This window comes from Salvelinus fontinalis, chromosome 18 (genome assembly GCF_029448725.1).
Source record: "Salvelinus fontinalis isolate EN_2023a chromosome 18, ASM2944872v1, whole genome shotgun sequence".
Lineage (NCBI taxonomy): Eukaryota > Metazoa > Chordata > Actinopteri > Salmoniformes > Salmonidae > Salvelinus > Salvelinus fontinalis.
Window position 1 is genome coordinate 48,178,144 of NC_074682.1, and position 27,238 is coordinate 48,205,381.

Sequence of the window (27,238 nt, forward strand, 5' to 3'; positions counted from 1 at the left end):
CTCAAAGTAGAGGAGAGATTGACTTCATCACTACTTGTATTTGTGAGAGGTATTGACATACTGAATGCACTGAGCTATCTGTTTAAACTACTGGCACACAGCTCAGACACCCAAGCATAACCCACAAGACATGCCACCAGAGGTCTCTTCACAATCCCCAAGTGCAGAACAAACTATGGGAGATGCACAGTACTACATAGAGCCATGACTACATGGATCTCTATTCCACGTCAAGTAACTCATGCAAGCAGTAAAAATAAAAACACTTTATGGAACAGCGAGGACTGTGGAGACACAGGCACAGACACATGCGTACACGATAACATACACACACGGATGTTTGTGGTAGAGTAGTGGCCTGAAGGGGCACAATGTGTTGTGAAATGTTTTTAAAATTGTATAACTTTCTTAATTTCACTGGATACCAGGAAGATTAGCTGCCGCCTTGGCAGGAACCAATGGGGATCCATAATACAAATACAAAAAAGACAAGCCTCAAAAGAGACAGCTTCTCTTTGTAAAAGACTTGCCCCTTCCCAGCTAATTTTATATTTAATCTTTACTTAACTAGGCGATAATGATCATGTGAAAATATCCTTTGGGTATTGGGCTTAAGGCATGTTTAAACAAGCACAGGCATCATCTAACCGTTGTGAAAACCAATGCCAAAGTGCTTTGGTAGGAACTGTTTTACTGCAGTCTCACCAGGCAGACTAAACTTCCTACAACTCTTACAGAAAGGACAAAAAAAAAAAAAATGTTATTTTTGTATATAGACTTTATTGAAAGAGAAACCAAAAAGATGTACAACAATACCAAAGAAGTCATCACTGAAGCTAACATCTCTAGTAAGCTCTAAGACCAGAGCAAGGACAGTGAATTCCATTGAAACGATAGGAAGCATAATTCACATCACGACAATATGGAGATCCCTCCTCTAAACCCTCAGAGAACGATGACAAGCAAGTAAAATAGCAAAAATTTAAAACAGGTCAAACCTGATTCGTTGCACAGTGTTGTAAGTGAGGGACGGTTGCATAGAAGCTTGTTGTGTGAATCACCAAATAGAACTATAAAATACTCAATCTCTGCATGATTGAGAAAGTAAAGAACATGAGACGAAAGTACGTCTCTAATCAGCAGCAAACCACACGTTACTAAACATTGACAGGTAGATCTGTAATTTACCAAACCCAGCAGCAAAAGAAGAGTTAGTTTTACTGTACATCTGAGACTATTGGGATATTTGGTGTCACCTCTTGTACAGCAAACCTGCCATGGACATTTCCATGGCACACTACAGGAATATTTTCAGTTGAGTAAAAAGATTGCATGAAGAGCTTGAAATAAACTGAAGTAGTATAAATAAGATTCTTAAAAAAAAAAAAAAAAACAGTCTCTTATACTTGTCTCCATGGTCCCTGTCATTAAATTAGGTATCTCAACAACAAAAAAATTCTGACCTTGAGCTTGCTTACAGGTCATACAATTTACCAACCCCAGGTAGAAAACAAGTAGTGGAACATGAGGTATATTTCTCAAGGGAAGGGTGATCAAAACATTGCAGAAACCATAAAAGAAAGATGACAATTGTATTAGAAAGACAATTGCCTGCCTTAAAAAGTAAGCTTCAGCTAAATGCAAACCAAACTCAAAATGGGTACAGTATCATACAGACAAAAAACCTAACTGACCAGTTCAACTTCTGTAAAATGACAGAAGTTGTGTAATTTGGATAACCCTTTAGATATTAAGGTTAAACAAGAAATTACCCATTTTAGACCCATCTTTGGTCAAATGAAAACTAAGCAACAAATATGAAAAATACTGTTGAATAGAACAGACAACTTACATAAAATTAGTTCTGATAGCGATGGGATTCACAACCCTGCACTTCCCAAAGAATCAGAAAAAATATATGATACATGATGGCTGGCTCAGTTGAGGAAAGTCTCTGCAAACGTGCAGGCAAATGAGGTAGCATAATACACAAAGGAGGATTGGAAACAAGTCTATATGGCTGCTTAGTGACTAAACCACAAAGGAGGATTGGAAACAAGTCTATATGGCTGCTTAGTGACTAAACCACAAAGGAGGATTGGAAACAAGTCTATATGGCTGCTTAGTGACTAAACCACAAAGGAGGATTGGAAACAAGTCTATATGGCTGCTTAGTGACTAAACCACAAAGGAGGATTGGAAACAAGTCTATATGGCTGCTTAGTGACTAAACCACAAAGGAGGATTGGAAACAAGTCTATATGGCTGCTTAGTGACTAAACCACAAAGGAGGATTGGAAACAAGTCTATATGGCTGCTTAGTGACTAAACCACAAAGGAGGATTGGAAACAAGTCTATATGGCTGCTTAGTGACTAAACCACAAAGGAGGATTGGAAACAAGTCTATATGGCTGCTTAGTGACTAAACCACAAAGGAGGATTGGAAACAAGTCTATATGGCTGCTTAGTGACTAAACCACAAAGGAGGATTGGAAACAAGTCTATATGGCTGCTTAGTGACTAAACCACAAAGGAGGATTGGAAACAAGTCTATATGGCTGCTTAGTGACTAAACCACAAAGGAGGATTGGAAACAAGTCTATATGGCTGCTTAGTGACTAAACCACAAAGGAGGATTGGAAACAAGTCTATATGGCTGCTTAGTGACTAAACCACAAAGGAGGATTGGAAACAAGTCTATATGGCTGCTTAGTGACTAAACCACAAAGGAGGATTGGAAACAAGTCTATATGGCTGCTTAGTGACTAAACCACAAAGGAGGATTGGAAACAAGTCTATATGGCTGCTTAGTGACTAAACCACAAAGGAGGATTGGAAACAAGTCTATATGGCTGCTTAGTGACTAAACCACAAAGGAGGATTGGAAACAAGTCTATATGGCTGCTTAGTGACTAAACCACAAAGGAGGATTGGAAACAAGTCTATATGGCTGCTTAGTGACTAAACCACAAAGGAGGATTGGAAACAAGTCTATATGGCTGCTTAGTGACTAAACCACAAAGGAGGATTGGAAACAAGTCTATATGGCTGCTTAGTGACTAAACCACAAAGGAGGATTGGAAACAAGTCTATATGGCTGCTTAGTGACTAAACCACAAAGGAGGAAAACACTTAGATGCAGAACTAAAAGTGATCTCAATTAATGGCAACGCTTTACAAAGCAACAACAAAAATCTGAGATTGTAGTTTTGTTAGGTAGTTAAAATTAACTTTGTACCAAAACAATTGTGAATTTCAGTCGATATTTCCTGCGATCAAAAGATTCGATTTTTCTAAATGTGATCAAGATTCTCAGTAATAGTCAACAATCACTGTCCCGAAAAAAAATAAAAAAAGTGCCCCCCCCATGTTTGTCACACATTTGCGATATGTAAGATCCTACCAGGTGCTTGGGAAGCTCAAAGATGGTACCCTTCAACAATATGGCTCAAAAAGCAAAGAACATTTTTAAAATTTAGAACAAATAATCTTAAAAACAGAATCAAATAGATCAATATGCTGCTCTTATGTAAAGTGTGAGATGGCAAACACACATGACCAGTTAATATACTGAGTTGTGAGAGGAGATATAGGGTGGCAGCCAGTCTCTTAGTTAAATCCAATAGTTAAAAAACACGGTACACCTTAAAACAGATTTTTTACCTACTACTGGGCTGAGTCTAAATCAAAGAATATCCCTATGGGTGATATCACCATATCCACAGCATCGATCTCATCACATCTCAAATGGCACCCATGGGCTTTAAATGCACACTTTCCAAACCCCCCAAAAAAGGTCAAAATTCAAAGTGTCAAATTAAAGAAAACAATTAAAATGGTCATTTCAATCCCACTTTCAGATGATTATCAAGGCACGGTGGGGCATAATAAAAAAAGGGGTTACATTTTAGGCTACTTGGATTTAAATCATTTAAGCAAAGGTTCACAGACCATCTGTAAAAAATATATATTTTCAGTCCACTGGGTTTCAAATCAACAATTTGCTCACCATTTTATGTCATGCCTTCAAGTGATGGACAAGTTCAACAAACTGGATTAAAACATGTCTGTAGGAGAATGTAGTTTGTCAATGGAAGATGGGGCAAGATGGTGGGGTGTCAGTGAAGCATGCACACGAAGTGGCCGAGGTGTTGAACATATATCAAACGTGTCTTGATACACAGTGCCACCGGTTCACAGGGTGAACCCAAAACAGACACATTCAGGACCAACAAACAACCAAACATGGCCATCCTATTACAAAGCAGCAGATATAACAGGTATATCAATACAAATGGAGTACATGTGTAATCATTAATCTACAATTAATGTCAGGCCAAGTAAAACATTCCCTGTAACAATATAGGTTGAGAACTGTACTGATAAAATACTAATTCCATTTGCGGTATCAATTAGCAGTTGGCTCGAATGCTTCCTTTTCTCACGATAGATATTTCACAGTCTTCCAAAGTAAAGTGTACTGTTCACTGATTCATTGGGTCCAGGAAGTTTGAAAGTGGTACCTGAGGAGACAAGAGGGGAAAAAAGGAAATAAATGCATAATTTAAGTCAGAGCTAACATGCAAAGAATGTTCAGTTAAAACAAAAAAGTGAATATATTCGATCCAAAAATTGTATTAAGCATGATTGTAAAAAAAATGAAAAAGGGCGCAGGGAAAAGAGATGTAGCCTTGTAGCTAGGCCTTCCAACCTCTCCATCACGAGGTTGTGTGGGTGGCAGGAGGAGGGGTTCAGGGCCAAGACAAAAGAACACAATCTAAAACCACAATTGAGAGCATTCACACCTAACCATAAACAATTGAATCTCATTAAAAAACCTACTGTTATGTCAAGACAGCTGACTTTTTCAGTTGCATAACCTAAATGTGTTGCATGACCTAAATGTGTGGCTTAAGCACAAATGGGTCAGCGACAGCTAGCGTGAGACAGTAAAACACCAGAGGCTCTTAACACTGAAATCCTTCTCTGAATGCGTGCCAGGGTAAACAAACACCCGGGTCTTTCACACTGGCCATACGGAGGACATCTGAACTGGTCAAACCACCAGCTAGTCTAAGGGGCTATACACTCACCAGTGTGTTTACATAGTCTGAAAGACAGGCATGGAGTGTGTAAAAACAGATTGATTAACAGCCATATTCACTACGATAAATACATTCATCTTACTATAGCCTACAAAACCAGGATTGTGTGGCCTAGGTCAGAGTGTTTAGTATTGCTGAGTCAATGCAGCAGTGGTCCGTCCTGCTGCAGACCATTACGAGGCTACTACCTACATGTCCCACTCATCTGCAGCAGCCACTGCAGTGGGACCAATGTCTGGGTCTGAGCCACAAACCCCAGCTGACTGAAACTTGGCCCTAACATGACAAGACGCAATAGGACTGTTCATCATATCATTACTCAGCAAAAACACAACCCGGTAATAGGGTCATATTTGGGTCGTATGTGACATCACCTTAAGTATGAAGAAGCTAGTTTGTGACAGTGTGATTTTGTTAGTTAGGCACTCTGCACTGGAATTTGTATTAACTTGATTACAGATGATACCATTTTCAAGACACGACAATCTTGCTTCTTCTAAAGCCTGGCTTCGTGATAGAAGGTACTATAAAAGGATAAGGAAAAGGTTAAAGGAGAATTTGGCTTTTTTTGAAGTAAATCTCTATTTTTGATGTAAATGGCTTGTTATAGAAGGGTCCAGAAACTTTTGTGTGATTTAGCTTGTTTTTTTTGGAAACTTTGCCCAGCTGCGATTCACTTCCTCAATGCTTGTTGTGCAGTATCAGGACACACAAAAGACATGAACAAAAAACACCCAAATACGTCCTTTTCGAAACGGACACTCTCAGTATAGCGACGTAAGTCTTTAGATGTTGTAAACATGAAATTGTGTCATTAAGAACTTTATCCGCAACGTTATAATCAATTTTGGTCGAGTCGCGCCGTTTCCCCCACGCAGTTGTGGAGGCCGAGTGTGTCTCTATAGTACAGACACAGCCCACGCAGCACAGCTGGTAGAGGAAACGGCTTGTGATGCACAAAATGGAATATAGTGTTGCGGATAAAGTTTGGAATGACAATCTCATGTATAATACATCTAAAGACCATCACTATACTGAGAGTGTCCGTTTCTAAAAAGGACATATTTGGGTGTTTTTTGTTCATGTCTTTTACGTGCCTTGATACTACACGAGTAAGTTAATAGTTTTTGAAAAAAAAAAAACACAAAAAATGTAAAAGTCTGAACCCTTCTATAAAACATGACATTTACATCAAAAAGAAATAGGAAAATCTACTTGAACTTTAGTGACTGTAGCTCCACCGGGTCACATTAGGCAGATGTACTGGGGGGGGGGGGGGTGTGTATATATATATATATATATATATATATATAAATTCTACAGTTGAGTACAGTCGCTTGTATGTGAATTATTAAGACTCATGAGAGATTTAAATCCACAGTAACATGGTCCTTTGCCTAAAAAGCACGTGGTTCTATAATATTTTAGTATTTTATTAGGATACTCATGAATCAATCCACAGAGTAATTTTAGTATTTCATATATTCTGCAGTTATTTGAAATCCATTGTGGTTACCACTGAGGACTGTATGCAGACTGTCATTGGCTTGTCTACTGATGCTGTCCTATTTCTCACCAACCTGTTATGTAACTGGTTTAAAGGGGGATTTAAAGCCTCAGCTCTCTGTCCATGGAGATTCTTTTATTGTTATCCTTTTTAATTTAACAAGTCAGTTAAGAACAAAATCTTATTTACAATGGTGGCCTACTGGGGAACTGCCTTGTTCAGGGGCAGAACGACAGATTTTTACCTTGTCAGCTCGGGATTCGATCCAGCAACCTTTCGGTTACTGGCCCAACGCTCTAACCACTAGGCTACCTGCCACCCCTACGCTCCATGCTCCTATGAACTTCACATGTTGGTGGTCATGGAAATGACACAAACACAGCCTATATCTACTGAGAACAGCGCTCTTCTCTACACATGGATACACCTATGGAGGACTTACAGTATACGCTGTTCAGTCAAGCCCTGACATAATGCAAGCCGTTTCCCATAGGGAGTATTGACTTAACAGTTTTTCCTAAGTGGTGTTATGAACAAAACAAATCAAGGATGCTTCTGGCAGTTATATGCAAGACGTGCCTTGATATTAAAAAACGTATTACATTTTCCATTAATTAATCTCTTTGCTGGCTTGCATTTATGCAGCCCTACAACTGGGATGAGGAAGAAAGCCCTGTACTCCTCAACCAGTTGAAACTGCTGGGGCTAAAGGAATTCAGTTAAACATCTGGGGAGCAGGCAGCACAAACATTTGGAACTTATGAGCCGATGCCCTGACCAGAACCTTCTGTGACTAAGCATACCTCTCTACTGGGCCACGGAGACATCTTTCAAAGCCAATCTGTCAACCGAACAGTGCTTGTGAATAATAAAGTACATCTAGACAAAACAACCAGCGTGAAACAACCATTGATTGTAGACAATGCAAAAACAAGACAAAAGATTAAATGTATGGATAAGTACCTTGGGAAGAGTTCTAGTTCCGATTCTCGGGGGGGGGGGGGTCACGCAGAACATGTGAGCTGGTCCATCCTGTTGTGTAGCTCAAGCGCATCGGGCCGGTCCTGAGGGTTGACCGCCAGCATGTCCTGCAAAAGTTTCTTCACCCCGTCTGACATGGAGGACTTGCGCTTCTGCGGGATGTTCAGTACCATCTTTGGGTTCTCTAGCAGTGCCTCACCAACTGGCACGATGTCGGCTCCCTGCCTCACGTAAGTTCCCAGCAGCTCGCGCTTGGACTCAGCGTCGATAAAGGTGATCCGCTCCAGCATTGCCCAGATGATGATGCCAAGGGCGAAGATGTCCGCCTTGGCCGTGTAGTGGCCCTCCCACACCTCGGGTGCCATGTAGAAGTCTGAGCCGCATGCCGACGACAACCAGAACTTGTTGACGTTGACAGCGTTTTTGTTCTTGTCCTCGCCCTCGTCATCCTTCCCAGCGCCCCCTAGGCCGGCACACACCTTGCTGAGGCCGAAATCGGCGACTTTGAGAACTGGTGTCCCTGACTTTTCAGAGATGAGGATGTTGTCAGGCTTGAGGTCTCGGTGAACAATGTTGTTTTCATGCAGGAAGGCCACGGCTCTGGTGAGCTGGAGCATGAAACTGTTGTTGGTCAGTGGGTCAGGTCGTCGCGACAGGATGAACTGGTTCAGGTCTCCACCTTCACAGAACTCCATGACGAACCAAAGGTAGCAGGGCTCCTCTGGGTGGTTCAGCACTCGCTCACCTGCAATGGATGGACATGAATTTTAAAAAGTGCAGCAGTACTAAACAGTCAAATGAACCCCCACCTTACAGAACCATGGATACCAAATGAGCCAATACTGTGAAAAATAAAGGAAATTATAAACGGATGAATGATTAGCTTGACAAAAAGACAATCATGACGAGGTAATGAAGAGGTTTCCTTTTCTGATCACAGTTTAATACCCAAACTGGAAAATATTACAAAATTGACACATAAGATGCTTTAATTACAAAATCCATCGCTTTCAGCTGTAGTATCGCCAAGGAAGCCATATAGGACATTTCAGTCTATAACCTCAGTTAATCTTACTCCCATTATCTAGTGTGTGTGTGTGTGTTCCAGGAAAAAAGGTTGTGACAAGCTGCAACTATAGGAATTACAAGTGGGCTAGGCTGTTAAAAAACAGGTTTGGAGTAGCTTGAATGTTCTCTTGTTTGTATACTGTCACGACAATACTGTCTAACAGGAACAGATATGACTATGGTGCTACAGAAACTTCTTATAAGCCTAATATTACCTAGGCCTACATTAATACATATTAACCTAGGCTATATTATAAACAGTGATATCTGCAATTGCTTTGTTCACGATGCCTCTGTTACTTGAACAACAGTCTAACCTTGAGCAACTTTATCCAAAGCTTTGTGACAAAGCATGACCTCAAGAAATCAGTAGGAATGTTTATCAAATGGATACCCATTTAAAAAGACAAACGGGCTGGGTGAAAGGATTAAACACAACATTACTGAGGCAATCAAATCAGGCAAACTGTGATCCTATCATAGGTACTCATTTGAATAGAAACAAGAGAAACTACTTCAAATGACAAGGCAGTTGAACTTGTGGCTGGAAAGAGTGGTAGAGAATGCACTCATAGCAAACTGTCAAGAACTTGACCCACTATAAAACACAGCAATTATGCTACCAGAAACTAGGGCTGTGACAATAGCCTTTTTGCGATATTCTTTCCATGGCAAAAATGAAAACACGAAGCAGGCCTTATTCTTTGGTCCTTTAAATCCTGATACATGTTAAATATTGTGTGCCCTACCTGGGGACAATAAATAAATGTGACTGGATGACACCATAATTAATGTTTGTTTACAACATTAGGGCAGTTGTTAAAACCTTTTCATGTTTTATTTCCTTGCCACAATACTAATGAGTACCGCGATTACTGGTATCGTCCCGGTCCTACCTGAAAACAGGATAAAAGTATCTACGTGCGAAGAATGAGAACCTCAATCATTAACAGTCCTCTGTGGATAAATTATCCCTCTTGAATAAGTATTTTGAATACTGATTCCATCACCAAATCAAGTGGTATAAAACTGTACGCAAGTAAACTTAAGGCTTCAAAATAAAAAGCAAATCGACATTCTATACTATATTGAAAACAAATATTTCAGGGAGAACCCTATGGCTTACAGAGTATGGTATGACCTGGCTAGCAGCAGTTGCATAACAGAGGGCCAGCATTGTGACAAGAGGGCGACACAGCCATTAAAGAGGCTTCCAAGATGACGACACTCACAGAGACCCCCAATGAGAGCTGGTACGTGACACCAACTCACGTATCTCAAATAGCTTTGCTCAAAAGCATTCAGATTGAAGTATTCATGTAAACAAAAAACAGCTCCCAAGACCGGACAATAACTAATACAATGAAGCAGCAATTGCAACATCGTTTCCAAGCATTTCACTTCAACCTGACCTGGGCTCTACCGTCTCGACTGATCTTGAAAATGACCGGTGAGCGTCAAAATGTAAGGTGTTCATACTATTAGAATATTAAAAAGGCCGAATCTAGTGGATATGATAATCAATGGCTTGACAAAGAGGCCACTATAATACATCTAAACTATGTTACGTCATCACTGGAAGAAAAAAAAAAAATCGGTTCCACGCATTGGTTTCATTTGACACTTTCGTTGAACTGAATAGACAATGGAACCGGCACAAAATGCCCACCATATACCATAGGACAGCTGCCGGCATAGAGAAACGACGTAACGTGAATTGATATATATATATATATATATATATATATATATATATATATATATATATATATATATATATATATATATATATATATGGAAGTGTGATTTCCACACAATCATCATAGGTTGGATACCTTTTAATGAAGTCTCCACCAACCGCAAGTACTGCTTGGATCTCTTGTTCCCATGACTCATTTTCTGAGCCATACCGTTTCTTTGTAGCACACATTCTTCCAATTGCACCACATTCTCGTGTCGTTTCTCAAGGCTAGCCAGGGCCCAGAATTCTGCCAAGGCAAGCTCGACATTTTCTGGTGCATCGCATCGAAGTTTCTTTACTGCAACGCTTGCACCCGACCTCCGTGCAATCGCTTCATAGACCACGCCATAGCTGCCCCTACCGACCTCACGGAGTAAACTGTACCGCGGAGCCATGACCTTTCGCTCCAAACTCCAATTTTTGATAAATCCAGCGTCATCCTCCATGGCATCATTGTCGTCTGTATTCCCAACACTCAAAGATCTTAGGACGTTTGCATTTTCCCTTTTCGCAGACGCATCTTGCGTACCAGTTCTTTTGGCTCTCACACTCCTCGCCCGTCTACGTCTGTTGTCACCTGTATCCATGGATGTCTTCACGTTAAAAGCGAATACACGAGGAAATTAGGTATACACTGCTTTCCTTTCATACCTTTCGACTAAAACGCAAACGAGCGCTTGTTATTTATACACTTTCCAATGTTTGTGAGGATGATTTGATCACACTGCTCAATGGCATTATCTTACACAATCAACATTTGAGCCTAGCGGTGCAAAAATTCAAGGAGGGGAGGGCAAATCTAAAGACTATACCATTCTCTTAAAGTAGGGGTGTAGGAATGATGTAATGTGAAATTAACACAATAATGCTTTCTCTACTGTTGCTGGTTTAAACATTTGCCAGTGAATGCATTTCCAGTATAAAACCTCCAATAAACTAGGCCTACATATCAAATTGCGCAACAGCAAACGTTATTTCCAATTGATAAAAATGATGATGGCATTGCTAACAGGAGGACCTTTCTTCAGTTCGGCTTCTTGAAATAGGTCCAATGTCTTTAAAACAGCCTACTTTTATCAACAATTAAATTACGCAATAGAACTCATACTTTGGATGAAAATTGCGTGCACATCCGGGACAATCATCTTACATTTTTTCCAAGTGTCCTCGACACATGTATGTACTTTTCTCTCCCCCTCTTATTTTCCCCATATGGTTTCTTCCTTCCAGCATGGTCTTCAACGTGGGTGCATCTCCTCGCACGAGAACACGTGAGGGAGCACACGCAGCCCTGCCCCAGGGTAGCTGGACAGGAAATCTTTGAGTCGTGACGTACAGTGCAGTTGATCAATATCAATAATAAGTAAAAGAGTAAAATACAAAATAACAAGTAGGCCTAATATAAGTAAATAGAATAGGTAGTATGCATATAATAATGGGATGTATTTACAAATATAAAGTGGGTTGTTTTTTAACCTTTATTTAACTAAGCAAGTCAGTTAAAAACAAATTCTTATTTACAATGACGGCCAAACCCTAACGACACTGGGCCAATTGTGCTCCACCCTATGGGACTCCCAATCACGGCTGGTTGTGATACAGCCTGGAATCGAACCAGGGTCTGTAGTGACACCTCTAGCGCTGAGAGGCAGTGCCTTAGGCCGCTGCATCACTCTGGAGCCTGGTAGTGACAAATGTTATTTGTTACATGCTTCTGTAACCGATGTGAAATGGCTAGCTAGTTAGCGGTGGGGCGCGCTAATAGCGTTTCAATCGGTGACTTCACTCGCTTTAAGCCCTTGAAGTAGTGGTTCCCCTTGCTCTGCAAGGGCCGCGGCTTTTGTGGAGTGATGGGTAACGATGCTTCGTGGGTGACTGTTGTTGATGTGTGCAGAGGGTCCCTGGTTCGCGAGGGGACGGACTAAAGTTATACTGTTACATTGATGCTGTTGACCCGGATCACTGGTTGCTGCGGAAAAGGAGGAGGTCGAAAGGGGGGTGAGTGTAACCGATGTGAAATGGCTTGCTAGTTAGCGGTGGTGCACGCTAATAGCGTTTATAGCGCTTTGAGACCACCCACGAAGCATCGTTACCCATCGCTAATAGCGCTTTGAGACCTTGAAGTAGTGGTTCCCCTTGCTCTGCAAGGGCCGCGGCTTTTGTGGAGCGATGGGTAACGATGCTTCGTGGGTGACTGTTGCTGATGTGTGCAGAGGGTCCCTGGTTCGCGCCCGGGGCGACGGGACGGACTAAAGTTATACTGTTACACTTCTTAGATTGTAGACTAACAGTGAAACGCTTACTTATGGGTCCCTTTTCAACAATGCAGAGTTAAAGATAAGATAAAAAGTTGCCCCCCAAAATTATCCAATAAAAAAAAAGAATAATCATTGAAATAGTGATACAAGGAATATATACTTAGTGGATAACGAATACAAATAATTAGCAAAAATAACATGGCTATATACTGTATAGGGAGTAGAAAACAACATGGCTATATACTGTATAGGGAGTAGAAAACAACATGGCTATATACTGTATAGGGAGTAGAAAACAACATGGCTACAAGGCCTTCAGATAACTTTTTCCAAATGTTGTGGTGTTACAGACTGAATTTATAATGGATTAAATTTAGATTTTTCTTGTCACTGACCTACACACAATACCCCATAATGTTAAAGCTGAAATGTCTTGAGTTAATAAGTATTTAACCGGCACTTTCACTGAAACGTTGATTAATGTGAACTGTCCCTGTAAAAATAAACTTTTGTTATGGCAATTCTATATCAGTTCAGGAGTAGAAATGTGCTTAACAAGTCACATGATAAGTTGCATGGACTCACTCTGTGTGCAATAATAGTGTTTAATATGATTTTTGAATGACTACCTCATCTATGTACCCCTCACATACAATTATCTGTAAGCTCCCTCAGTCAAGCAGTACATTTCAAACACAGATTCAACAACAAAGACCTGGGAGGTTTTCCAATTCCTCACAAAGAAGGCCACCTATTGGTAGATGGGTAAAAAAACAGATATTTAATATCCCTTTGAGCATGGGAAAGTTATGAATTACACTTTGGATGGTGTATCAATACATGCAGTCACTACAAAGATACAGACATCCTTCCTTACTCAGTTCCCGAAGAAGAAGGAAACTGCTCGTATCGTGGCGCCGAAGAAGATGGCTGAAGTTTAACGTGCTCCTAACCGAATGCGTTTTTTGTTTTGTTTTTTTGCATTGTTTTTAACTTATTTTTTTTACTTATTCTGTACATAATGTTGCTGCTACCGTCTCCTATGACCGGAAATAACTTCTGGACATCAGAACAGCGATTACTTAACACGAACTGGCAGAAGCTTTTTTTTCCTTTAACGAGTTTGACGTGAAGGACATACTGCTTTCCCAGGAACAGGCCCAAATCCCTGTCATTTGCGTGAAGAGACGATGGAGAAAAAGATGACGGAGGTCTGGCTGGCTTCTGAGAATTCGTAAGCGATCAAATAAACCCCCCCACTGCCTTCCGTTCTACTAGCTAACATGCAATCACCTACGAGGAAGATTAAACTACCAAAGGGACATTAAAACTGTAATATCTTATGCTACACAGAGTCGTGGCTGAACAACGACATTATCAACATACAGCTGGCTGATTATACGCTGTATCGGCAGGATAGAACACCAGCGTCTGGTAAGACAAGGGGGGCGGACTATGTATATTTGTAAACAGCTGGTTCACGATACCTAAGGAAGTCTCAAGGTTTTGATCGCCTGAGGTAGAGTATCTCATGATAAGCTGTAGACCACACTATCTACCTAGAGAGTTTTCATCTGTAATTTTCGTAGCTGTCTACATACCACCACAGACCGATGTTGGCACTAAGACCGCACTCAATGAGCTGTATTCCACCATATGCAAACAGGAAAACGCTCATTCAGTGCTCCAAGTGGCTGGGAACTTTAATTCCGGGAACCTTAAATTTGTTTTTATCAAATTTATATCAGCATGTAAAATGTGTAACCAGAGGGAAAATAACTCTGGACCACCTATACTCCACAGACAGAGACGCATACAAAGCTCTCTCTCGCCCTCCATTTGTCAAATCTGACGATAATTCTATCCTCCTGATTCCTGCTTACAAGCAAAAATTAAAGCAGGAAGCATCAGTGACTCAGTCAACAAAAAAGTGGTCAGATGAAGCAGACGCTAAACTACAGGACTGTTTTGCTAGCACAAACTGGAATATGTTCCGGGATTCTTCCGATGGCATTGAGGAGTACATCACATCAGTCACTGGCTTCATCAATAAGTGCATTGATGACGTCGTCCCCACAGTGACCATATGTACATACCCCAACCAGAAGCCATGGATTACAGGCAACATCCGCAATGAGCTACTTTCAAGGAGCGGGACTCTAACCCGGAAAATTATAAGAAATCCCGCTATGCCCTCCGATGAACCACCAAACAGGCAAAGCGTCAATACAAGACTAAGATCGAATCGTACTACACCGGCTCCGACGCTCGTTGGATGTGGCAGGGCTTGCAAACCATTACATACTACAAAGGGAAGCACAGCCAAGAGCTGCCTAGTGACATGAGCATACCAGACGAGCTGAACTACATATATGCTCGCTTCGAGACAAATAACACTAAAACATACATGAGAGCACCAGCTGTTCCAGACGACTGTGTGATCACGCTCTCTGCAGCCGATGTGAGTAAGACCTTTAAACAGGTCAACGTGTATCAACATGTTGATAAAAAATACATCCATAGACCTAATGGACACATGCTCAAACTCACACACTTTTGATAGACTTAAAGGGGCAATCTGTAGTTGTAATAATTAGTTAATGTAAAGATATAATTTAATCGTATTATTAAATGTATTATAAAGGGATGGTTTAGATGAAGCCTACATAACCAACACATAAAGTAAAATTGAACATCCATGTATGGCTATGTAAACTTTAACATCGATTTATCCTGCAATATATATATTTATCATTTGGCAACATACATTTTTGTCTTCTTCTAATGCCTCTTAAGGGGAAAGTAATCTAAAAGTAACTGAATGTAATCAGATTACTTTGGTGAGTTTGGGTAATCCAAAAGTTACGTTACTGATTACAATTTTGGACATATAACGGATTACATTCAGAAAGTAACCTACCCAACCCTGTGGCTGTGATAGGAGAAAACTGTGAATTGATGAACAACATTGTAGTTACTCCACAATACTAACCTAACTGACAGAGTAAAAAGAAGGAAGCCTGTACAGAATAAAAATATTCCAAAACATGCATCCTGTTTGCAACAAGGCACTAAAGTAATACTGCAACAAAAAAATGTGGCAAAGAAATTCACCTTTTGTCTTGAATACAAAGTGCTATGTTTGGGGCAAATCCAATACATCACATTACTGTGTACCACTCTCCATATTTTCAAGCAAAGTGGTGGCTGTATCATGTTATGGGTATGCTTGTAATCATTAATGGCCGGAGGAGTTTTACAGGATAAAAAATAAACAGAATGGAGCTAAGCACAGGCAAAGTCCTAGAGGAAAATCTGGTTCAGTCTGCTTTCCACCAGACACTGGGTGAATACCTTTCAGCAGGACAAAACCCAAAACACAAGGCCAAGTCTGCACTTACCAAGAAGACAGTGAATGTCCCTGAGTGGCCGAGTTAAAGTTTTGACTTAAATCTGTTTGAAAATCTATGGCAAGACTTGTAAATGGTTGTCTAGCAATGATCAACAACCAATTTGACAGAGCTTGAAGAATTTTGAAAAGAATAATAGGGAAATATTGTACATTCCAGGTGTGCAAAGCTCTTAGATTTACCCAGAAAGACTCACAGCTTTAATCGTTGCCAAAGGTGATTCTAACATGTATTGACTCAGGGGTGTGAATACTTATGTAAATTAGATATTTCTGTATTTCACTTTCAATAAGTTAGCAAAAATGTCTAAAAACAGATTTTTACCCTGTCATTATGGGGGGTTGTGTGTAGATAGGTGCATTTTTTATTTATTTCATCCATTTCATCCAATTCAGGCTGTAACACAACAAGATAAGGAATAATTCACGGGGTATGAATACTTTCTGAAAGCACTGTATATACAGGGAGTACCAGTATCGAGTCGATGTGCAGGGGTTACGAAGTAATTGATGCAGATATGTGCTGTACATATAGGTAGGAGTAAAGTGACTAGGCAACAGGATATATAATAGACTGTAGGTAGGAGTAAAGTGACTAGGCAACAGGATAGATAATAGACTGTAGGTAGGAGTAAAGTGACTAGGCAACAGGATAGATAATAGACTGTAGGTAGGAGTAAAGTGACGAGGCAACAGAATAGATAATAGACTGTAGGTAGGAGTAAAGTGACTAGGCAACAGGATAGATAATAGACTGTAGGTAGGAGTAAAGTGACTAGGCAACAGGATAGATAATAGACTGTAGGTAGGAGTAAAGTGACTAGGCAATAGGATAGATAATAGACTGTAGGTAGGAGTAAAGTGACTAGGCAACAGGATATATAATAGACTGTAGGTAGGAGTAAAGTGACTAGGCAACAGGATAGATAATAGACTGTAGGTAGGAGTAAAGTGACTAGGCAACAGGATAGATAATAGACTGTAGGTAGGAGTAAAGTGACTAGGCAACAGGATAGATAATAGACTGTAGGTAGGAGTAAAGTGACTAGGCAACAGGATAGATAATAGACTGTAGCAGCAGTATACTGTAGGTAGGGGTAAAGTGACTTGGCAACAGGATAGATAATAAACTGTAGGTAGGAGTAAAGTGACTTGGCAACAGGATAGATAATAGACTGTAGGTAGGAGTAAAGTGACTAGGCAACAGGATAGATAATAGACTGTAGGTAGGAGTAAAGTGACTAGACAACAGGATATATAATAGACTGTAGGTAGGAGTAAAGTGACTAGGCAACAGGATAGATAATAGACTGTAGGTAGGAGTAAAGTGACTAGGCAACAGGATAGATAATAGACTGTAGGTAGGAGTAAAGTGACGAGGCAACAGGATAGATAATAGACTGTAGGTAGGAGTAAAGTGACTAGGCAACAGGATAGATAATAGACTGTAGGTAGGAGTAAAGTGACTAGGCAACAGGATAGATAATAGACTGTAGTTAGGAGTAAAGTGACTAGGCAACAGGATAGATAATAGACAGTAGGTAGGCAACAGGATAAATAATAGACTGTAGGTAGGCAACAGGATAGATAATAGACTGTAGGTAGGCAACAGGATAGATAATAGACTGTAGGTAGGAGTAAAGTGACTAGGCAACAGGATAGATAATAGACTGTAGGTAGGCAACAGGATAGATAATAGACTGTAGGTAGGAGTAAAGTGACTAGGCAACAGGATAGATAATAGACTGTAGGTAGGCAACAGGATAGATAATAGACTGTAGGTAGGAGTAAAGTGACGAGGCAACAGGATAGATAATAGACTGTAGGTAGGAGTAAAGTGACTAGGCAACAGGATAGATAATAGACTGTAGGTAGGAGTAAAGTGACTAGGCAACAGGATAGATAATAGACTGTAGGTAGGAGTAAAGTGACGAGGCAACAGAATAGATAATAGACTGTAGGTAGGAGTAAAGTGACTAGGCAACAGGATAGATAATAGACTGTAGGTAGGAGTAAAGTGACTAGGCAACAGGATATATAATAGACTGTAGGTAGGAGTAAAGTGACGAGGCAACAGAATAGATAATAGACTGTAGGTAGGAGTTAAGTGACTAGGCAACAGGATAGATAATAGACTGTAGGTAGGAGTAAAGTGACGAGGCAACAGAATAGATAATAGACTGTAGGTAGGAGTAAAGTGACTAGGAAACAGGATAGATAATAGACTGTAGGTAGGAGTAAAGTGACTTGGCAACAGGATAGATAATAGACTGTAGGTAGGAGTAAAGTGACTAGGCAACAGGATAGATAATAGACAGTAGGTAGGCAACAGGATAAATAATAGACTGTAGGTAGGCAACAGGATAGATAATAGACTGTAGGTAGGCAACAGGATAGATAATAGACTGTAGGTAGGAGTAAAGTGACTAGGCAACAGGATAGATAATAGACTGTAGGTAGGCAACAGGATAGATAATAGACTGTAGGTAGGAGTAAAGTGACTAGGCAACAGGATAGATAATAGACTGTAGGTAGGCAACAGGATAGATAATAGACTGTAGGTAGGAGTAAAGTGACGAGGCAACAGGATAGATAATAGACTAGGTAGGAGTAAAGTGACTAGGCAACAGGATAGATAATAGACTGTAGGTAGGAGTAAAGTGACTAGGCAACAGGATAGATAATAGACTGTAGGTAGGAGTAAAGTGACGAGGCAACAGAATAGATAATAGACTGTAGGTAGGAGTAAAGTGACTAGGCAACAGGATAGATAATAGACTGTAGGTAGGAGTAAAGTGACTAGGCAACAGGATAGATAATAGACTGTAGGTAGGAGTAAAGTGACGAGGCAACAGAATAGATAATAGACTGTAGGTAGGAGTAAAGTGACTAGGCAACAGGATAGATAATAGACTGTAGGTAGGAGTAAAGTGACGAGGCAACAGAATAGATAATAGACTGTAGGTAGGAGTAAAGTGACTAGGAAACAGGATAGATAATAGACTGTAGGTAGGAGTAAAGTGACTTGGCAACAGGATAGATAATAGACTGTAGGTAGGAGTAAAGTGACTAGGCAACAGGATAGATAATAGACAGTAGGTAGGCAACAGGATAAATAATAGACTGTAGGTAGGCAACAGGATAAATAATAGACTGTAGGTAGGCAACAGGATAGATAATAGACTGTAGCAGCAGTATACTGTAGGTAGGGGTAAAGTGACTAGGCTACAGGATAGATAATAAACTGTAGGTAGGAGTAAAGTGACTTGGCAACAGGATAGATAATAGACTGTAGCAACGTATGTGGAAGTGTGTTTGTGTCTGTGTCATGATACAGAAATAATAGGCTATTTGGGAAACACAGTTTTGAAAACCATAACAACTTTTTTTGTTTTTGTAATGTGCAATAAAATACAGTACAAATCAAATCAAAGTTTATTTGTCACGTGCCCCGAATACAACAGGTATCACCTTACAGTGAAATGCTTACTTACAGGCTCTAACCAATAGTGCAAAAAGGTATTAGGTGAACAATAGGTAAGTAAAGAAATAAAAGAACAGTAAAAAGACAGGCTATATACAGTAGCGAGGCAATAAAAGTAGCAAGGCTATATACAGACACCGGTTAGTCAGGCTGATTGAGGTAGTATGTACATGTAGATATGGTTAAAGTGACTATAAATATATGATGAACAGAGAGTAGCAGTAGCGTAAAAGAGGGGTTGGTGGGTGGCGGGACACAATGCAGATAGCCCGGTTAGCCAATGTGCGGGAGCACTGGTTGGTCGGCCCAATTGAGGTAGTATGTACATGAATGTATAGTTAAAGCGACTATGCATATATGATAAAACAGAGAGTAGCAGCAGCGTAAAAAGAGGGGCACACAATGCAAATAGTCCGGGTAGCCATTTGGTTATCTGTTCGGGAGTCTTATGGCTTGGGGGTAAAAACTGTTGAGAAGCCTTCTTGTCCTAGACTTGGCACTCCGGTACCGCTTGCCATGCGGTAGTAGAGAGAACAGTTTATAACTGGGGTGGCTGGGGTCTTTGACAATTTTTAGGGCCTTCATCTGACACCGCCTGGTGTAGAGTTCCAGAATGGCAGGCAGCTTAGCCCCAGTGATGTACTGTGCCGTACGCACTACCCTCTGTAGTGCCTTGCGGTCAGAGGCCGAGCAATTGCCGTACCAGGCAGTGATGCAACCAGTCAGGATGCTCTCTATGTTGCAGCTGTAGAACCTTTTGAGGATCTCAGGACCCATGCCAAATCTTTTTAGTTTCCTGAGGGGGAATAGGCTTTGTCGTGCCCTCTTCACGACTGTCTTGGTGTGTTTGGACCATTCTAGTTTGTTGTTGATGTGGACACCAAGGAACTTGAAGCTCTCAACCTGCTCCACTACAGCCCCGTCGATGAGAATGGGGGCGTGCTCGTTCCTCCTTTTCCTGTAGTCCACAATCATCTCCTTAGTCTTGGTTACGTTGAGGGATAGGTTGTTATTCTGTCACCACCCGGCCAGGTCTCTGACCTCCTCCCTACAAGCTGTCTCATCATTGTCGGTGATCAGGCCTACCACTGTTGTGTCATCTGCAAACTTAATGATGGTGTTGGAGTCGTGCCTGACCATGTAGTCGTGGGTGAACAGGGAGTACAGGAGGGTGCTGAGCACGCACCCCTGGGAGCTCCAGTGTTGAGGATCAGCATGGCAGATGTGTTGCTACCTACCCTCACTACCTGGGGGCGGCCCATCAGGAAGTCCAGGATCCAGTTGCAGAGGGAGGTGTTTAGTTCTAGGATCCTTAGCTTAGTGATGAGCTTTGAGGGTACTATGGTGTTGAACGTGGAGCTGTAGTCAATGAATAGCATTCTCACATAAGTGTTCCTTTTGTCCAGGTGGGAAAGGGAAGTGTGGAGTGCAATAGAGATTGCATCATCTGTGGATCTGTTTTGGCGGTATGCAAATTGGAGTGGGTCTAGGGTTTCTGGAATAATTTTGCTGATGTGAGCCATTACCAACCTTTCAAAGCACTCCATGGCTACGGACGTGAGTGCTACTGGTCTGTAGTTATTTAGGCAGGCTGCCTTTATGTTCTTGGGCACAGGGACTATGGTGGTCTGCTTGAAACATGTTGGTATAATAGACTCAATCAGGGACATGTTGAATATGTCAGTGAAGACTCCTGCCAGTTGGTCAGCACATGCCCGGAGCACACGTCCTGGTAATCCGTCTGGCCCCGCAGCCTTGTGTATGTTGACCTGTTTAATGGTCTTACAAACGTCGGCTACGGAGAGCATGATTGTCCAGAACAGCTGATGTTCTCATGCATGCCTCAGTGTTGCTTGCCTCGAAGCGAGCATAGAAGTGATTTAGCTCGTCTGGTAGGCTCGTGTCACTGGGCAGCTTGTGGCTGTGCTTCCCTTTGTAGTCTGTAATAGTTTGCAAGCCCTGCCACATAAGACGAGCGTTGGAGACGGTGTAGTATGTATTGACGCTTTGCCTGTTTGATGGTTCGTAGCAGGGCATAGTAGGATTTCTTGTAAGTTTCCGGGTTAGAGTCCCTCACCTTGAAAGCGGTAGCTCTAGCCTTTAGCTCAGTGCGGATGTTGCCTGTAAATCATGGCTTCTGGTTGGGGTATGTACGTACAGTCACTGTGGGGACGACATCCTCGATGCACTTATTGGTAAAGCCAGTGACTGATGTGATGTACTCCTCAATGCCATCGGAAGAATCCCGGAACATGTTCCAGTCTGTGATAGCAAAACAGTCCTGTAGTTTAGCATCTGCTTCATCTGACCACTTTTTTATAGACTGAGTCACTGGCGCTTCCTGCTTTAATTTTTGCGTGTAAGGAGGAGTCAGGAGGATAGAGTTATGGTCGGATTTACCAAATGGAGGGCGTGGGAGAGCTTTGTACTCATCTCTGTGTGTGGAGTACAGGTGATTTAGAATTGTTTTCCCTCTGGTTGCACATTTAACATGTTGATAGAACAACATCTATTAGTATGCTTGCTCCAATCAAGTCATTCAGTCTTATTTGTGACCCACCTGTTGCTGCAAATTTGGGTTCCCTGAAGCTTACAGTTAGGCCTACACTCTTGGAAAAAAGGGTCTAATCTAGAACCTTAAAGGGTTCTTTGGCTGGCCCCATAGGATAACTTTTTGAAGAACCCTTTTTGGTTCCAGGTAGAACTATTTTTGTATCCATGTAGAACCCTTTCCACATAGGGTTCTACGTCGAACCCAAAAGGGTTCTACCTGAAACCAAAAAGGGTTCTTCCTGGAACTAAAAAGGGTTCTCCTATGGGGACAGCCGAAGAACCCTTTTGGAACCCTTTTTCTAAGAGTGTACCTGTGTATAGTGACAAACTGGCCAAAGTACAGTTGCGCTGTCAGATACACATTCAACTTCCAGAAACCAAGGTTGAGTTATATCACAGCTATATGACAGCATGTTGGGGAAATTTTTAACTGGGAACGCTTCTTCCATATGGACCAATGAAGCCATTAGGTACTATCCCGCTAAAATCAAACCTGCACTGACTTTTAAAATAAGGCAACAGTACATTTTAGGGAAATGTCTAAAAATGGTTAACCAACATTTCAATAATGTTTTGGGTTATAACTATTCATTCATAATAATACAGCCAACCTGTAAGTTGAAGGTAGAACTGTGGTTAGTCAACCCATCTCATTTCCCATGTGCCTCGTCATGTCTGCAATAACTCCATGTGGGTTGCTGAAGTAATTCATTAGACAACAGCCTTGCCTTATACACTGCTGACATCAGCCTCTATAAAACACATATAAGATGGCCACAGATGACCACAACCCTCCACCCCGATGAGTCTCTGGTGAGAGAATGTCTCGGGGAGGGGGGGGGGGGGTGACAATAATCAAACCCAAAACACATCAAATAGGAACAAACTACCCATTGTTCCCAGAATAAGGAGGCATTTACTTGAACTGGCCCAATTTTTGGTTAAATTTCAATTCTCATAACATTGTTCCTGCCATCACTAGTTATTAGTAGTTATTAGGAAATATGCTAAATCGTGTTGACATTTGATTGCACTAAACATAGCAAATTATTTTGATTGTAGACAGGCCCTGGAGTTCATTCTTGTCCACTACACTAATTTGTGTTCTTGCTCGCAATTGGACAGATATACAAATGATAAAATATCATTAGTCTTCAAATATATCCTTATTAAACATGACTCATTCATTTATTGTACATCATACAGATCTCCTCTTCGACTTTGGTATTGAAACAATAAGATTTTGCTTTGTTGTTCCACTCACCAACTGAGATGGTAGCCTACTTATTGGGTCTTGATGCCCCCCTGTGTACTTCAAAAGAACTGCATCCCCTGCATCCAGAGTAACCCCAGTCGCCATAGTCATCCCAGTCACCCCAATTACCCCAGTCACCCCAGTCAGTTCATTGTAAATTGAAAGGCCTAATACTACTGTAGCTGGTCTTGCTGAACAAGAAATAAATAGCAGCAGCTAGCTTTTAATGACATTCTCAAATTAAGATAAGAGGTCAAAAATGAGAAGAGACCTACTAAAGCATGTATACAGGTATAACACTTACAAAGGTGACATACATGTTTTCTCAGCCCAAGCAGCCGAACTGTCATCCATGGAGGCCAGAGGGACAGTTTTATTAGTGGTTTTCATTAAGTCTTATTAATGGTATGTATGGGATACATTGCCCAACGAAATGCCTTCTTGCAGGTTCCTTCTCGACAATGCAACAATAATGAGAAATAGTAAAAGATAAGAATACGAACATAAAGTAAATGCTTTAGTAGAATAGATTAAACATTGTAGCATAAGCATAATACAGGAAGGCACAATTTATTGTCCAATATTTACATGGGTTTTGGGGATGGGGGGTAAGTGTATAAATTGAGCCGTATAATAAGAGTCTGGTAGCAGCAGTTGTGATTGTGTGTGTAGCATGAATGTATATGTGTGTGTGTGTGTGTGCGTCTGTGTGAATGAGTGCATGAGTGAGTGCATGTATGCTAAGGTGTGGAGAATCAGAGCAGGTGATCAGTCCAGTTCAAGAGTGTTCAACAATCTGATGGCTTGTAGATAGAAACTGTTGGTGTCAAACCTCATGCTCCGATACCATCTGCCTGACGTTAAGGGAGAGAACAACCCGTGGCTGGGGTGTTTAGGATCCTTGATGATGCTCCGTGCCTTTCTCAGGCACCGTTTAGAGTAGTTGTCCTGGATGGGTGGGAGCATGGTTCCCAGTGAATTACTGGGCCGTCTTCACTGCCCGCTGGAGGGCCTTGCAGTCATGGATGGAGCAATTCCGGTACCAGGCTGTGATGCAACCGGTCAGGATGCTATCGATGGTACAGCGGTAATATTTGGAGAGGACTCGGGGCAGCATGCCACATTTCTTCAGCCGCCTTAGGAAGTAGAGACTCTGTTGCGCCCTGTTGACCAAAGTGGAGGTGGTCCATGACAAGTCTCTGTGATGTGGATGCTGAGGAACTTAAAACTCATGACTCTCTACTGCAGTCCCATTGATGTGGATCGGGCGTGTTCCCTCCTCTTCTTCCTGAAGTCAACAATCAACTCCTTTGTTTTGTTGACGTTGAGTGAGAGGTTGTTGTCATGTCACCACAATGCCAGTTCACTCAGCTCCTCCCTATAGGCTGACTCGTTGTTGTTGGTTATCAGGCCTACAACCGGGGTTTTGTTCAGCAAACTTGATGATGGAGTTGGTGTCGTGCAAAGCCACGCAGTCATGGGTGAACATGGAGTACAGCAGAGGATAGTCATTTGGGCACGTCACGAGAGCCAGTGAGAGCCAGGCGAAAGAGCTGAAGAGAGAGAATGCAGGTATGGCATGCATATGAAAGTATAAAATTAGGGTTTTATTGATCATTTGGTCAGGCAGAGTGCTCTAGACATTTTTTCTTATATGTATTTTTCGGGCTGAATTAGCAGAACTGTCAGCCATGGGGGTCAGAGTGACAGCCAGTGAAGGGAGGTGGAGGAGCTGATGAGAGAGAATAAAGGTAAGAAAACAGACATTCTAAGCCTTGTAATTCATTTACTATTTTTTTTTACGTCTTAAATATATATTAATTACATAATATATTGTTATTATAATAGTCGAGTTTGTTACTATGTAACGTGTTGTCAAACATTTGTATATAGAGAAATTGAATAATTTTATGATTTTATTTCCTCCAATGTAGCATATTAGACAATGATCAATATACACTACATTAGAAAAAGTATGTGGACACCTGCTCGTCAAACATCTCATTCCAGGGCCTCCCGAGTGGTGCAGTGGTCTAAGGCACTAGAGCCACTAGAGATTCTGGGTTCAAGTCCAGGCTCTGTTGCAGCCGGCCGCAACCGGGAGACACATGGGGCGGCGCACAATTGGCCCAGCGTCGTCCGGGTTAGGGGAGGGTTTGGCCGGCAGAAATGTCCTTGTCTCATCATGCACTAGCGACTCCTGTGGTGGGCCGTGCGTAGTACACTCTGACGCTGTCACCAGTTGTACGGTGTTTCCTCCGACACATTGTTGCGGCTGGCTTCCGGGTTAAGTGGGCATTGTATCAAGAAGCAGTGCAGCTTGGTTGGGTTGTGTTTCGTAGGACCCACGGCTCTCGACCTTCGCCTCTCCTGAGTCCGTACAGGAGTTGCAGCGATGAGACAAGACTAACTACCAATAAAAATAAAAATAAATGAATGCTGAAAGAAGAAAGGGCCTTCCCCAAACTGTTGCCACAAAGTTGGAAGCACAGAATTGTCTAGAATGTCATTGTATGCTGTAGTGTTAAGATTTCCCTTCACTGGAACTAAGGGGCCTAGCCTGAACCATGAAAAACAGCCCCAGACCATTATTCCTCCTCCACCAAACTTTACAGTTGGCACCATGCATTGGGGCAAGTACTGTTTTCCTGGCTTCCACCAAACCCAGATTTATCCGTTGGACTGGCAGATGGTGAAGAGTGATTCATCACTCCAGAGAACGTGTTTCCACTGCTCCAGAGTCCAATTACACCACTCCAGCCGACGCTTGGCATTGCGCATGGTGATCTTAGTCTTGGGTCCGGCTGCTTGGCAATGGAAACCCATTTCACAAAGCTCCCTGCGAACAGTTCTTGTGCTGACGTTGCTTCCAGAGGCAGTTTGGAACTCGGGAGTGAGTGTTGCAACTTAGGACAGACAATTTTTACGCGCTTCTGTACTCGGCAGTCCCGTTCTGTGAGCTTGTGTAATAATAACAGCACTTACAGATGACCGGGGCAGCTCTAGCAGGGCAGAAATTTGATGAACTGACTTCTTGGAAAAAGGGGAATCCTATGACAGTGCCATGTTGAAAGTCACTGAGCTCGTCAGTAAGGCCATTCTACTGCCAATGTTTGTCTATAGAGATTGCTGAAATAGCCACATCCACTAATTTGAAGGGGTGTCCACATACTTTTGTATATATAGTGTAGTTCTGAAATGTTTAGCTCTAGGGGATGGCATGCATACAGTACAGTGTGTTCGATAACAACAATATATGAGAGGCCAAAGGTGGAATTCTCTGCTGGTTTAGGTATTAATGTTGGACCCTTCAATACTGACACCGCTCTGTTTGACCCTAAAGTCCTCACCAACATAAGCCAAGCCTACAGTCCAATTACAGGTACTGATCACACACTAATCGATATAATATAACACAAGTGTCCACAGGGAGAGAGTCCACCATCACTATAAGAGGCTGCTTCAGCGTCTATGAGAGATGAACAGTGTTGATCTCACGCTGCCTTTCCTCTGATGCAGGTGTCTTCAAAGCACCAGTTAGAGGAGTCTACTACTTCAGGGTCAGTGCCATGGACAAGCGCTAATCGCAATACCTGAGAGTATACTTGTTCAAGATTGACCAGAGTATAATGTGGCCTCATCAGTGGAACAGTCACAGAAATGTTGTGAGTGTATCCAATGGAGTGATTCTAGAGATAGAGGGAGACTTGGTCTACATGCGCCTCCCCTCAAGCTTCAGTCTCTATGGTGATAGCGATAACGGCTGTTTATTCAGTGGTTTCCTGTTCTTCCCAATGTGAGGGGAACACCATAAACAGTGTTGAGCCAAAATGATATCTAGTCATCGGTTACTCTGAGCTCCATTGTTTCTATTTT

The 27,238-nt window shown here is 41.7% G+C and overlaps 1 protein-coding gene and 1 long non-coding RNA gene across 2 annotated transcripts; one reads left to right on the forward strand and one right to left on the reverse strand.

Annotated features, from left to right (window-relative positions):
* Positions 1-760: 760 nt before the first annotated feature.
* On the reverse strand, positions 761-11,190 carry LOC129815675 (serine/threonine-protein kinase 35-like). The gene is made up of 3 exons (XM_055869677.1): positions 10,498-11,190; positions 7,577-8,339; positions 761-4,524 (listed from the first exon to the last, which is right to left on the reverse strand). Exons 1-2 carry the CDS (start codon positions 10,988-10,990, stop codon positions 7,618-7,620), a joined length of 1,215 nt encoding a protein of 404 aa, XP_055725652.1. The 5' UTR covers positions 10,991-11,190; the 3' UTR covers positions 761-4,524; positions 7,577-7,617.
* Positions 11,191-22,943: 11,753 nt separating this feature from the next.
* Positions 22,944-27,238, forward strand: LOC129815677 (uncharacterized). Its single transcript, XR_008753460.1, has 3 exons — positions 22,944-24,934; positions 25,040-25,113; positions 26,882-27,238. It is a non-coding gene; the product is annotated as an uncharacterized LOC129815677 (long non-coding RNA).

Bases quoted from the DNA above. Each gene is read 5' to 3' on its own strand.
- LOC129815675 (XM_055869677.1), bottom strand. From the start codon at position 10,990: ATGGATACAGGTGACAACAGACGTAGACGGGCGAGGAGTGTGAGAGCC. The intron at 8,340-10,497 runs GTATCCAACCTA...CATCCATTGCAG, and splicing joins GGTGGAGACTTCATTAAAAG to GTGAGCGAGTGCTGAACCAC.